At 44.5% G+C, this 14,655-nt stretch overlaps 1 protein-coding gene across 2 annotated transcripts; it reads left to right on the top strand.

Annotated features, from left to right (window-relative positions):
* Window positions 1–2,356: 2,356 nt before the first annotated feature.
* On the top strand, window positions 2,357–14,072 carry SKIC8 (SKI8 subunit of superkiller complex). 2 transcript variants are annotated; one of them, XM_084816765.1, is made up of 12 exons: window positions 2,357–2,444; window positions 3,459–3,506; window positions 5,454–5,499; window positions 5,589–5,616; window positions 6,220–6,325; window positions 7,049–7,221; window positions 7,607–7,755; window positions 8,909–9,002; window positions 9,245–9,338; window positions 11,289–11,381; window positions 13,582–13,660; window positions 13,755–14,072. In XM_084816765.1, exons 3-12 carry the CDS (start codon window positions 5,488–5,490, stop codon window positions 13,842–13,844), a joined length of 918 nt encoding a protein of 305 aa, XP_084672891.1. In that variant the 5' UTR covers window positions 2,357–2,444; window positions 3,459–3,506; window positions 5,454–5,487; the 3' UTR covers window positions 13,845–14,072. The 2 variants fall into 2 exon arrangements, with proteins under 2 accessions (XP_084672891.1, XP_084672890.1); XM_084816764.1 differs by lacking the exon at window positions 3,459–3,506.
* Window positions 14,073–14,655: the final 583 nt, after the last annotated feature.

The raw sequence follows: 14,655 nt of genomic DNA, 5'->3' as shown, positions 1-14,655 counted from the left end.
GCATTCAGTTGGATATATCTTCCCCTTTCTCCCTTGCTTTTCGCTTCCCTTCTTTCGTGAGCTACTTGTAAAGCCTCATCAGACAGCCACTTTGCTTTCTTGCACTTCTTTTTCTTTGGGATGGATTCCGTTGCTGCCTCCTGAACAGTGTTACGGACCGCCGTCCATAGTTCCTCAGGCACTCTGTCTATCAGGTCTAATCCCTGAAATCTATTCCTTACCTCCACTGTATATTCATAAGGGATATGATTTAGGTCATACCTGAATGGTTTAGTGCTTTTCCCTACGTTCTTCAATTTAAGCTGAAATTTTGCAAGAATCAGCTCATGATCTGAGCCACAGTCAGCTCCAGGTCTTGTTTTGACTGACTGTATGGAGCTTCTCCATCTTTGGCTGCAAAGGACATAATCAGATTTCGATATCGACCATCTGGTGATGTCCATGTGTAGAGTCGTCTTTTGTGCTGTTGGAAAAGAGTGTTTGCTATGATCAGCGTGTTCTCTTGGCAAAACTCTATTAGCTTTTGTCCTGCTTCATTTTGTACACCAAGGCCATGCCTGCCTGTTATCCCGGTGATTTCTTGACTTCCGACTTTAGCATTCCAATCCCCTATGATGAAGAGGACATCTTTTTTTGGTGTTAGTTCTAGAAGGTGTTGGAGGTCTTCATGGAACCGATCAACCTCAGCTTCTTTGGCACCAGTGGTTGGGGCATAGACTTGAATTACTGTGATGTTGAATGGTTTGCCTTGGATTCGTACTGAGATCATTCTATCATTTTTGAGATTGTACCCCAGTACTGCTTTTCCCACCCTTTTGTTGACTATGAGTGCTACTCTATTTCTTCTAAGGGATTCTTGCCCACAGTAGTAGATATGATGGTCACCTGAATTAAATTCGCCCATGCCTGTCCATTTTAGTTCGCTGATTCCCAAGATGTCGATGTTCAATCTTGCCATCTCATGTTTGACCACCTCCAGCTTACCTTGATTCATTGATCTGACATTCCAGGTTCCTAAAGAATATTGTTCTTTACAGCATCGGACTTTCTTTTCACCACCAGACGCATCCACAGCTGAGTGTCCTTTCGGCTTTGGCCCAGCCGCTTCACTCTTTCTGGCGCTACTTGGAAATTCCCTCTGCTCTTCCCCAGTAGTATATTGGACACCTTCCGACCTGAGGGGCTCCTCTTCCGGCGTCATATCTTTTAGCCTTGTGATACGTTCCATGGGGTTTTCTTGGCAAGAACACTGGAGTGGGTTGCCATGTCCTTCTCAAGTGGACCACATTTTGTCAGAACTCTCTGCCATGACCTGTCTGTCTTGGGTGGCCCTGCACGGCATAGCTTATGGCTTCACTGAGTTACGCAAGCCCCTTCGCCACAACAAGGCAGTGATCCATGAAGGGGAGGTTGCTGCTAACTGTAGGTAAACAAGTGGGGCCCCTGTAGTAGATCTTAATGCGGTTCTTAAGGCAGGCGGTTCTTTAAGTGACATGGTCTCAACCTCTTCAGGGCTTTAAAAACAAAAGCCATCGCTTTAAATTCAGCCTGGAAACAACAGGTAGCCAGTGCAAATGGCACAAAATAGTGTAGCATGAAGTGAATGCTGTGCCGGCGCTGGCATCCAGGCTGCCAAATTCTGCATTAGCTGAAGCTTCTGAACTGTCTTCAAAGCGAGCCTCACATAAAATGCATTGCAGTAGTCTAGCCTGTATGTAACCAAGGCATGAATAACTAAGGCAAGATCCGCCACATCCAGATAGGGTCGAGTCCAGCCTCAGCTGGTGATAGGATAAAGAATCTGCATCCAGTAATCTCAAATCTACAACCAGAAGATAAAGAACCTTTGACAGTATTATATTTGTCCTTTTATTGTATAAGATTTTATCACATAAACTCATGTTTATCGTGGAGAGGGCTTTTGCTCTTAAAGGCGGCCTAAACGTATTTTTAAGTAAATAAAATAAAAATCCAGACTCAGTGATCCGGGGCAAAGCACCAGAAGATAAATAACTTGATCCGGATTCGGTAATCCGGAGTAAAGAAAATGCCAGTCACTGGATGCACTTTGTAAAGAACGGAAAGTGGGGCAGACAAAGGAACGACCGAAACGGGCGACGAGAAGGTGGGATCCTGCAACAAACAGGCAGCGGCACCCTCCTCCCCTCGTCCTCGCCGCTAAGTCCGCGGGAGTCTTTCCGCCGCTTGCAAATGGGACTCGCACCCCGCACCCTCCCTCCCTGCCACCAGGTGGCGGTAAAGAGCCCTTCCGCAGGCGCATCTGAGCGTCCCTTTCTCTATGGTTTCCCTGGGCCGAGACGACGCGAGGGCGCTCTGGCCGTGGCGCGTCGTCATCAGGAGGCGCCGGATGTGCGGGGCAGGAGGGGGTTCCGCGGCGGCTGAGCGTTGCTGGGCGCTGGATGAGGGGCGCGGAGGAGAGGCCGGTGAGGCGGCCCCCCGGATTGGGGGCGGGGCGGGGCGGGGCGCGGAGAGGTGGGGGTTGGGCCCGGGAGGCCTGGCCTGGGCCTGCTAGGCCGGGTCTCCATGGCAACAGCCGCCCCCCTTCTGCGCGCCTGCTTCTCTGGCGTCAGAAGGGGCCGCAGGACGCGGCCTTCTGCTGAGTCAGGCCCCTGGTCCATCTCGCCCAGTATTGTCGACACTGGCTGGCAGCAGCTCCCCAGGGCTTCAGGCAGGAATTTTCCCGGCCCTGCTTGGGGATGCCGGGGATCGAACCCGCGACCCTCTGCCTGCAAAGCAGGGGCTCTGCCACTGAGCCATGGCCTCAAGTGGTCTCTCTCCTCCTCCACTCAAGCGCTGGAGGGATGCAAGGAAGGATGACTGCAGGGAGTCGAAGGCCCTTTTTTCTCTCTAAACATGCGTAGGATTGCGCCTTAGATCTGGATCCAACCCGAGGTGTTCGGTGGTGGTGGTGGTTGTCACTGTTTTTTTTTATGGCGACGATAAATCAGTATATTTTCTCTACTTCTAGGCAACCTTGCATCCATTCGTCTTTTCTTGCTTTATCCTTCCTTCCCTTTTATTTGTTTACTGGCTTGCCGTGTCATTTTGTTAATGAGCTTGAACTGCAGCCTTCCCCAACCTGCGGCCTGCCAGATGTGTTGGGTTACATGCTGGCTGGCGGATACTGGGAGTTGTAGTCCAGCACATCTGGCGGGGCCGCAGGTTGGGGAAGGCTGCTGTAATGCAACCCTGTTGTGTGTTTACGCAGGAGCAAGCCCACTGGGATTCACCCCCAGGGAATTCTGGCTAGGAGGGCACACTAATGAGCACAACTGGCGGGGGGGGGGCAAGGGCAGGGGAGGAGATAATCTGCACCTGTAGGGTGGGCCACTTATGCACTGCCAAAAAAAGAGGACACAGATCTGCAGAAAACTTGCAGGTGCTAATTTATCGGTGTGGGTGGAAATTTTGAAATCATTACTGTATAATTTTAATAGAAATACAAGACCATCTCCCCATAGCAGGGAAGACCGTGACCAAATCAGGTGAGCTGTGTGCCTGTGCAGTCTGCTAAGCAGGGGTTGAACCAATGTTAGGTTTACTTAGAGTAGACCCATTCAAATGTGTGGAACTTAAGTTAGTCATGACTAACTTATTATTATTTATTATTTATTCAGTTTATAACCTGCCTATATACAAAGTACTCTAGGTGGCATATAGCGTTAAAAACAATTTAATAAGAAATCCCACAATAAAAAACAGTAGAGCATAAAAGAAGTATATAGTCAACAAAGAAGAATGAGAGTTCTAAAAAGGGAAAGCCTGCCGGAATAATAGTCTTTAATTCCCACTTTAAACATTCAAAGAGGTCAGCAGGCACCTGAACTTAGGTTCCATTCATTGCAATGGGTCAACTCTAAGTAGGGCTAACATTGGATACAACCCAGGGTGCAAACTATGGATGGGCAATTTCAAGGCGCCTGCATGCTCTTCCTTGTTAATCTTTAACCTAGATTGGGACTGGACAGCCCATCAGATAGACTACATCTTCAAATACAGGGGTGTTCTCTGTAAAGTAGGACACATATAGCCACCCTATGGTACCTGCCATAACTCTGTCCCTTGCACACCTGTACAAAGTGGGTGCTCCAGGGAGGGGGAGAACCCACCTTCCACTTGAGGTGCAATCACTTTTACCTGGTGCCCATTGAAAACAATGAAAATACTTCTGAGAAAGCAGGCATTGCTTTCTCAGAATTGGGCTGTTGATAGTGCTGATTTCCCCTCCTTCCTCTGTTTTTTCTCATACTTTTAATATATAGTTAATTTAAAGGATAAGAATATGTAGCATTTATACAGGTCTGTAGAGTGTTCAGATCCCTATACTTACTTTATCCCTATATTTAATTTATCTCGGTAACCCTTAAAACAACCCTGTAAGGTAGGTCAGTATTACTGTCCCTCTTGCAGATGCAGTGGGGAGTGTTGAGGCTGTGAGAAACTGGCTTGCCTAAGGCCATCTTGCGAATTTATAGCAGAGCTGAAATTTGAACTGGGGGGTGGGCCCGTGATAGAGGTGTATGGTATTATGTATGGCATGGAGGACATGGGTTGGGTGAGGGTTTTCTCCCTCTGACATACCACTAGAAAATGGGGTAATCCAGTGAAGCTGATTGGTGGGTGATTAAGGACAGACAGATGGAAGTATTTTTTTCACACAGCGCATAAACAGTGGAATTCGCTACCACAAGATGTAGTGACAGTCTGGATGGCTTTAAAATGAGATTAGATAAATTAATGGAGGGGCCAGTTTGCATGATCAAAGAAGCCACCACGGGTTGTTTTAAGCCCTGGTGCATGTTGGACAGTATTTCCCTAATTACCTGCCTGGGCATGGTTTGTGTCGTCCAACCCCAGGCGACATGGCTTGTTTGAGGGGGAAACAACCCTCAAATAATTCTACAACCCTTATTTAAGCCAGAATGGCTTCTTTTGATCATGTGAACCAGGTCTAAGGCTGTCAGTGGCAACTTATCAGTATTGGATATGTATTATCTCCAGTTTCAGAAGCAGTATGCCTGTGTGTACCTGTTGCTGGGAAACGTGAGCGGGAGGGTGCTATTTCACTCATGTCCTGCTTGTGGGCTTCCCACAGGCAGATGGTTGGCAACTGTGTGAATAGAATGCTGGACTAGACAGGCTTTTGGTCTGATTCAGGAGGGCTCTTATGTTCTTGTGACTGATTTGTAGCTTGTTCTGTTGCCTGCTACATTCTCATTCCTTTATTGCCTTAGTAAGGAATTTTTTGCTGCATACAATGTAAATACCTTGCTACTTATCATTTGTTGATTTTTGTAATGGCTTCCCTTGTATGAGTGCTTTACAATTTTATTTTCTATTCAACTTGATTCGTATTTTTGTATCTACTTAGAATTTGTTTTCCCTGCCTTTTGGTGTGATCTCTAAACCAAATGTCTCCTCTTTCCCTGCAGACTATTTCCATACATATTCAGCTTGTATGAAGAAATGACTACTCAAGTAAGAACACTAGAGTCATAACAACAATTTTCTCATCTAACTTTTCTTTTTTTTATAACAGATAGTCATTTATTTATTTTTCTTTTCAGTACAGTATTCTTTTTAAGCAAGAACAAGGTAAGGAGATGGAACTACTCAAGGCTGTATGTTGTGTGTGATTTTAAAAAGATAGTAAATCATGTGTATAAGCAGGAGATGGAATTCATTGTGTTCTCTTAGAAGTCTAACTTAAGTATTGAGAAAGAGAGAGAGAAACAATGGCAAGAAGAAACTTGATTCCTGATATGTTTGAAAATACAGGGACATAAAATTACAGATCAAAACAAGGAAGTGGGTAAAAAATGATTAATTCTTAAACTGTCATGATTTCTGATCTCACATACAAGCATGCCCTTGCACTCTACATTAATGTAATCTAGATAGTCTGACTTTTGTTCCCACTGTCTGAGAGAAACAAAGGGGAACTGTATATCCTTCTAAAAACTGCTCATTTGTTTTTTTGGTCCAAGAAAGGTTACTTAATGCTCAGGCAAAATGTACGCCCCTTGTGACACTAGGCACACCACCGTGAGGAAGCTTTTCTGTAAACCAGAAAGACTCAAGAAATAACAATATACCCATGTTTTTCAGGCTGGGTGTAAGCACCATTGAACTCAATGGGACTTACTTCTGCGTAGGCATGTATAGGATTGTGCAGTCAATTCACTTGTTGTTTCTCAGCACATGATGATGCCATCTGGTCGGTCGCTTGGGGGAAAAATAGAAATGATGGCTCGGAGACTGTAATCTCAGGCTCTCTGGATGACCTGGTGAAAGTCTGGAAATGGTAAGTTCCAGGGGGAAGTAATATATTTTATTTTGGTTAAACTGAATTCTCTAGAGGTCAGGAACACAGTGTAAATTTGTATCGGTCCATTTGGCCTCATAACTTGTAGTTGCTGATATATGTGTCTTCTGTGAACTTGTTTGATGCTTTTTTTATATAGCTATGATATATATTGGTTTACTCTATAGTAAATGCTGTATAAATACACACATATAACTTTGATGCAGCTAATCATCTGGTTTTTAAGCCATGCCCTTCCTTTGGCCAAGGAAGCTTTACAGAAGTTAATTTTCCTTGCCTAGTCAGTGACTTGGGGTTTTGAAAGTGCTTTGTCCACAGTCCTGCTCACAGTGATATGCTTACAAGTAATAGGGACACTGGAAGCTGCCTTATAGTACGGCAGGTGATTGGTCCATCTTAGCTCTCCTGGATCTCAGAAGTCTTTCCCAACTGTACCTGGAGATGCCAAGGAGTGAACCTGAGGCCTTTACCACTGAGCTAAGGTCCTTCCCATTGTCTTTGTGGGACATGGTGGTGTGTAATTATCTCAGCTTTTAAAAGTTCAGCTCCTTTTCATGTGCAGTTCTGAAGTATGGGAGGGCAAAATTTGGAGCTGGAGAAATGTGAAAAAATGAATTTCAGAATGTGATTTCTGGTGTACCATGTGGGGGAAATTCCTCATTATTATGACTATGATTAAAGTTTTCCTTTTATTTTGCAAAGGAACGAGGAAAAGCTAGACCTCAAGTGGACTTTAGAAGGTCATCAGCTGGGAGTGGTGTCAGTGGATATTAGTCACACTGGTACCATTGCAGCGTCTAGTTCTTTAGATGCTCACATACGTATCTGGGATTTAGACACAGGCAAACAGATCAAGTCAATAGATGCAGGACCAGGTAAAATCTTAAAATTCTCTGTTTCCTATGCAAACTTTGTTTGTTCTTGGAGTATGAGGTTTAATCAGTAGACTAACTACAGCTGTATGGATTCATTTATTATTCCACTAAAAGTATCGGGGTGACTCATGGAATTAAAACTTAGATGGTGAGCAATCTGTACAATGACTCTGATCCAGTTAAAGTTAGTCATGACTAATTGCAATTGTATGTGAACGAGGATACTTTATGAACAGTTTATTTCTTTGATGGGGATACACATTCAAATCTTAATCCACTTTCTTGCATAACTGTCATGCATTAATATCACACTGTATAAATAAGTGAACCTATATAGATATGAGATATCTAATCTAACATTTTTTTCCTCTTTCCTTTCACACAGTTGATGCCTGGTCATTGGCTTTTTCACCGGATTCTCAGTATGTTGCAACAGGAAGTCACATAGGGAAAGTCAACATTTTTGGTGTTGAGACTGGAAAAAAAGAGTATTCCCTGGACACTAGAGGCAAATTCATCCTGAGTATTGCATATGTAAGATACCTGTATTTTTTTGGTCTTTTAAGAAGCGCTTGGTGCAGTCTCTACTACCACCACTTGCTAAATGCATCCCAGGTGCCCTGCAATGAATTATGAGAGTTTTAAAAGCTATTTTTTATTTGTTTATGCATGCATGAATGCAAAGGGAAGAGATGATCAGGCCTGAGACCTCCACTCTGCTGTAGCATCAGTGGAGGGAAAATACTGATCAGCAAGGATACATTGGAACAAAACCCTCCTTATTTTGTTCACAAGGGTGTGTGTTTAAATCTAAAAGAGATATATAAAATTGTATGGTCTCGCACTCTTTGGAATACACACTAGGAAATAATTGGCATGGAAATCCAGAGATATTCAAATGCAGTTAAGCCCAGATTAAATGAATGGGATGAGAATGTGTGCTCATTAACCATCAATTCCTTCATCATCATTACTGTGGCATGTATAGGTGTGTCTCCACCATCTTTTGATCCTTGGGCATGTTCTGACGTATCCTGGAGTCAACCGCTGGTATGTTTTGGGCCTCCATTCAAATGGTGCCCTTGATTATGGGTCCATACCTGGCTTTTCTTGCAGGAAAGTCAGAACTTCATTGAACCGAGACGAACCTTCCCTAAAAGTTCCTCATGGTGTGCAGAGAGGTCTCACCAGTACTCCTGTGCTCTGCAAGCTTGTGTCATGCTAGCAAGCTGGTGACCAGTCTGACCCATCGCCGGCTGCGGCTCTTACTTATATCAAGCAGCAGCCTGAGGGCTTCCCCATCCGTGGATCTGCGTGACGTGGCCACAAGCTGTTCCTCCGCTGCCCTTTGCGGTACAGCGGGGGCGGGCAGTTCTTCGCCCTCCAGATGTTTTGGCCTACACATCTCACTGGCCCTAGCCAGTGTAGCCAGTGGTGAGGGATTATGGGAGTTGTAGGCCAGAACGGCTGAAGGGGCACAAATTGCCCACCTCTGCAATACTCAGTAACGCAGGGTACAAGGGTGGCCAGCTTTCGCCTTCTCCTAGAACGGAGTCCGCCGATGTAGAAAAAGCTTAGGTGTAGTTAACGTTTTCTGGATTCTGCCCTGCAGCCCCTTTGCCTCTGCTTGTACCTGGAGCGAGGGGAAGAGGGCAGTCATCGTAATGTCGATCTGTGGTGTTTGCAGAGCCCAGATGGGAAATATCTAGCCAGTGGAGCTATAGATGGCATTATCAATATTTTTGACATTGCGACCGGAAAACTTCTGCATACGCTGGAAGGTAAGGCTCTGAATGTTTGCAGTAGATGGTTACCCATCTCTGCCCTGCCTCCTTTCCTGGTTTTCATGTCTCTTACTGGCACTTCTGATGGTGGAGGGGAATAGGTTGTGCTTTGCTTTCCCACGCTGGCAAAACGGTTCAGGAAAAAAGGAAGTCAGACAGATTTGCAGAGGAGTGGGACAGTAGGAGATGTGACTATGTAGAGGTTGTCATGGACAAAACTGGCCTTCTCTTGATTTCAGGTCATGCTATGCCTATCCGTTCCTTGACATTTTCCCCTGACTCCCAATTGCTTGTCACGGCTTCAGACGATGGCTACATCAAGATTTATGATGTGTAAGTATGAATCCTTTCTCTGCAGAGAAAAAGGTAACATAATTGTAAAGCTAATCTCACTGTAAATGTAATGTCATTCTAAAACCCATCTTCTTTGTGCTCCCAACTGCTTCGATACCAACACAGCATTCCACTTCGCTCTATCCACCTTTTTCCTCCTTTGTATCTCTTCTTCCCTGCTTACAACAGCTGAGATCATTTAGCTTGGAAAAAAGGCGAGTGAGGAGAACGACATCTCATAATAGAGGTGCACAAAATTATGCATGGTGTGGAGAACATGAATAGGGAGACTTTTTTTCTCCCTCTCACATAATACTAGAACCAGGGTCATCCCATGAAGCTGATTGGTGGGAGATTCAGGACAGATAAAAGGAAGGACTCCTTCACACAGCTCATAGTTAAACTATAGAATTGGCTACCAGAAGATCTAGTGATGGCTACCCATTTGGATAGCTGTAAAAGTGGGTTAGACAAATTCCTGGAGGGGAAGGCTATCAATGGCTACTAGTCTTGATGGTTATGTGCTACCTCCAGGACCAGAGGCAGTATACCCATGTACACCAGTTGAAACATGGGCAGGAGGGTGCTGTTGTGCTTGTGCCCTGCTTGTGGATTCCTGGTCGACAGCTGGCTGGCCACTGTGTGAACAGAATGCTGGACTGGATGGACTCCTGGTCTGATCCAGCAGGGCTCTTCTGATGTTCTTATGCTCTGGGTTTTCTGAATCCCCACAAAGAGACACTCTCTTTACCTGGGATGTGTGTTGAGAACATCCTACTGCAGGGGTGGGCAACTTATGGCCCTCCAGATGTTTTAGCCTACAACTGCCATCAGCCCTAGCCAGCCTAGCCAATGGTGAGGGATGATGGGAGTTGTAGGCCAAAACATCTGGAGGGCCACAAGTTGCCCACCCTGTCCTAGTCAATCAGCTCAGAGGTTTAATCTATGCTGTTGTTCACAGTTGCCAGCCAGATGCTTCCAGGAATCTGACACACCTTGGTGTTCCACCTGTGAACATGGAAGTTCTGTGTAGCTATCATGGCTAAGAGCTCCTGAGAGACTCTCTCCTCCTTCTCCATGAGTTTATCTAATCCCCTTTTAAAGCCAACTAAGCGATTGCCCATCATCCTATAGAAAATAGCCGTATCCCAGGTCGGACTGTTTGTCCATCTCGCCCAGACTTCCCCCACCTGATGCCCTCGATGTATTGGAATGCGACTGGGGGATGTTGGGAGTTGTAGTCCAACCCATCTGAAGGGCGCCAGGTTGGTAGAGGCTGATCTAGCCCTGTACCAAACGTTGTACCATGAAACACTTGACCTTCATCCATTTCACTTCATGGAAGCATCTCTTGGGTCTGTCTGCACTTTCCAAATCAGTCAAAGTTTGCCATTAATGTGACTGCTATAAGGAATTACTCTTGTGGGCTTGCAAGTTTTCTTTGTCTAAGTAATGATGAATGATGCATTTTCATTACGTTAAGTGACTTTCAAACTTCCTCACTCGGGGAGTGCTGTTTGCCATGAGAACCCCTTTAAACGGCAGGAAAGTATGGGTTGCAGCATAGGACATGCAGTTTATTCAAGCTGGATGCTGGCCTCTTGGACCTTGAATGAAGTGTGCTCTGAAATGTACTGAGCACCCACCTACATTGTAGGGGAAGATAGGAAATGACAAACCTCCTTGTTCACTTTCTCAAGACAATGTGTGGCCTCCACACTCTTATCTTGCCTTTTTCTAAGTTAAAAAGCCCCAAGCACTGCAGCCTTTCCTCATAGGTGAGTTGCTCAAGTCCCTTGATCATTTTGTTTGTCCTTTTCTGCACCTTTTCATTAAACTGTACCTTTTCATTCTGTGCTGATAAGCTTTTGTGGATTCCTGGCACTATAGTTGGAAGATGACTGCAACAAGGTATTTTTCTAAACAAGGACCTATTTTTCAATTCCACAGACAGCATGCAAACCTGGCGGGGACACTTAGTGGCCATGCGTCTTGGGTGTTAAATGTAGCATTTTGTCCCGATGACACCCATTTTGTTTCCAGGTATGTACGTTCTCTGGTTTTATTTGTTTATATTACATTTTATCCCACCTTTCCTCCAAGGAACATTGTTTGTTCTCTTCCCCACGATCTCCAACTGTGATCCTCATAACTACCTTATAAGTTAGGTTAGGCTAAATGATGATGAGTGGTCCAAGGTCATCTAGTGAACTTCAGGTCTTTCAGATTCTTGTCTGACACCATGTTACACTGCATTGGTGTATTACAACATCATTGTTCATTGGGATGGGTAGCGGAGAGGAAGCCTGTTTATAAATAGAACTTCATGGAATAAATGCATGTGGTTGCAAATCTGGTCATTGGTAAATTCATTTTCTTACTCTATACTTTTTATTAAGTGGCTTTAGCAAATTAATGTTAGTATTAGACAGAGTGTGATTATTGGGGTATATGACAGAAAAACTCTATGTTAGAAATTATTCATAATATAGGTAGGTAAGGGCGTAATCCTGTGGCTGCTAGTTAGCGGCTACACGGCCATAGGATAGGTCAGTTCCGAGAGAACCCACCCCCACCCCCTCCCACGTCACTGCGTGGGCAGTGTGGATTGGCTCTGTACTTGTATGAGCAGTGCGGAGTGGTGAAAACGGGGTATTCCCAGGGGTGGGCAAGTCGGAAATCCAGTACGACGCATCCTATGTGTCATCCGCCCGCCACTTCCCACACTTCGAGGTCCTGCAGCTAGACAGCTGAAATTGGCTGTCTAGCCGCAAAAGCCAGGCGAGGGGAGCGAGGAGGAGATCCTTTCTTCACTACTCCTCCCGCACTGCACTGGATAGGCAGTTGCCCCTGGGGTCGGAGGCGACTATCGATCTTGATAGGATTGCTTCCTAACAGCAGTCTCATGTATATTGTTTCTCTACCTGGCTGATCTTGCTTCACAGAACATTTTTTTTCTACTGTATAGTACTGTTGGCCTTCATTTATCCACCATGTGGTCCATCATTCTAGAGTTCTGCTTATTTGGTATGCATGGTTTCCCCATAAATGGTGATGTGTTACCAGCATAACTAAGCTCTTGTCCATGTTTTCTTCAGTTTGTTTGCAAGACTGGTGTGCTGGAGATGTCATGACCGTGGTATTCATGTGGGATGAAAGTGTGGTATCAGTTGTTGGTGCACTAGAATCCGTCTAGAATTTTTCTGAGAGCTACATAGAAATGAGCAGGACTCCTACTTATTTCAGTGGGATTGTGCAGAATTTTGAGATGGGATTGTATCACAGCTCTGCATTTTTTACTTTTAGCTATCTTTAACAGCTATCTATTATAACCAGTGCCCTGGCTTTCTCACATGTCCTTTACATTACTTGATAGCTGCTAGTCATCAAATATATTGTAGAATGTGTGAACTGACTCCAGGGAAAAGTACTGTGTTTTGATGTGGAAGTTCTGTCTGCGGTGGCACACTCATTAAGTGTTGAGCATGCATGCACAAACTAGGAGAAGCCCTGCTGCATCAGGCCAAGACCTGGTTTGTACATTACGACCATGGATGGGCTGTTTAAACAATTGGTAGTCATAACCGCGCAGGGGTGAGCGAGCATGCTGCCTCCGCTTTGTTAAACAACCTTGAGTTATTTGCTGTGACGTATCAACCCAGTGCTCTGGATTGTTGAGGGAGAAACAACCCAGCATTTTAATTCACGGTTTGTTGTTGGGTTACGACAGTTCTGGGTGGTTTCTCCCCCAGTGCTGGGTTTGGACAATCACGGCAAACAACCTGGGAATGGGGGATGTTTAGCAAACCAGAAGTGGTCGAGCACTCGGGAGGTGGCTTCTTTGGTCTGGCTTGTTCACAGCTACCCATGATTTAAAAAACCCATGGGTACTGGTGATGTGTAAACCAAGTCTGAGAGGCCATCTAGTCCCACGGCCTGGCCTCAGTTGGAAGAGGCTGCTGCACTAGATGATGTCATCTAGGAACTGAATGTTATGGGGGATAAATATACCTGTGAATTGTGATTGAATAGTATTAACACTTGGGGATATATGTATACCAAGAGGCACAACTTGCCATGTTTCAGTTCACTGAAGGGGAGAAGTTTGTGGTTTGTGCTTTACACTGCACAAGTGAGTAGACTGCCTGCAGAAGCAACTATTTGTTAGCAGCAGCTATTTTATATTGCTGGATCCTTGGCACTCATAGGAATGAAACAAATGGTATTTTAATGTATTTTCCAGTTCATCAGACAAAACCGTGAAAGTTTGGGACGTGCCTTCAAGGACGTGTGCTCATACCTTCTTTGATCATCAAGACCAGGTATGAGACTTGTGCAGCTGTTTTGTCAGCATATACTTGTCATTGTGTATTTCTACTAACCTTGTTGGGGGTTGTTTTTGTTTTTCATTCACAGGTCTGGGGTGTGCAATACAACGGAAATGGCTCAAAAATTGTTTCAGTTGGTGATGACCAAGAAATCCACATTTATGACTGTCCAATTTAAATGTCCTTGAATCAGTCAGGGTTGCTTTTGAAGGCTATGTGTGTAGCTTGTTACCAAGTGTTTCTGTATTTGGTAATTCAATATTATTTTTTTGTGTCAAGAAAATCTTTAGATTTTGACAAAAGAAAATAATCAAAGTATAACTGCATTTATATGAATTTTTCCATTTTGTGTTTGTATATGTATGTTATTTTAAAACAAAATAAATTACTTAATTGCCAGTAGGATATTATGGTATTATTTCCTTGATTAGTGATGTGCAGGGGGGAGTGCTGGCCATTATTGATGGAAAATGACTGCACCCACAAACAAACTGCAAGGTATTATCCCCTATTTTACAGATAACTTCAACCTTTTTACTTCCGGAGGGAAACAAAAGGGATGAAGTCAGTTTATTTGAACGGTAGTGAATAACTGAAATTGAGACAGTTTCCATGGCCCTCTTAATGCTCTAGCTTCCAATTCTCCTGCCTTTCTAGGAATATTCTTGTGCACATTATCTATCACAAATAATGCAGGATGAATTCTCTCCCCTATGCTCTTGCATACTTACTGCCCCTCATTCCAAAATGGAGGAGAAGGGGCAAAGGCAGGGTTGCTATATGCAGAGCTGGGCAACATGTGTAGTCTTCTCTACAAGATAGTCAATATCACCCCACTTTACCCCTAGAATGCCAGTTTACATTTCTCTTCTTCCTTTGGCTTTTCATAAACAAGTAGGGATGCTTTAATGTTAGCCAAAGTTTTTCTCTCTCAATTCCCCCAAAATGGTGTGTGTGTTTTACTTAGCCCTTTTGAGCCCATACGAAGG

The sequence above is a fragment of the Heloderma suspectum genome, chromosome 11 (genome assembly GCF_057233095.1).
Source record: "Heloderma suspectum isolate Gila_16-S chromosome 11, 16-S_ref, whole genome shotgun sequence".
Lineage (NCBI taxonomy): Eukaryota > Metazoa > Chordata > Lepidosauria > Squamata > Helodermatidae > Heloderma > Heloderma suspectum.
This window is presented reverse-complemented; position numbering and strand designations above follow the sequence as displayed.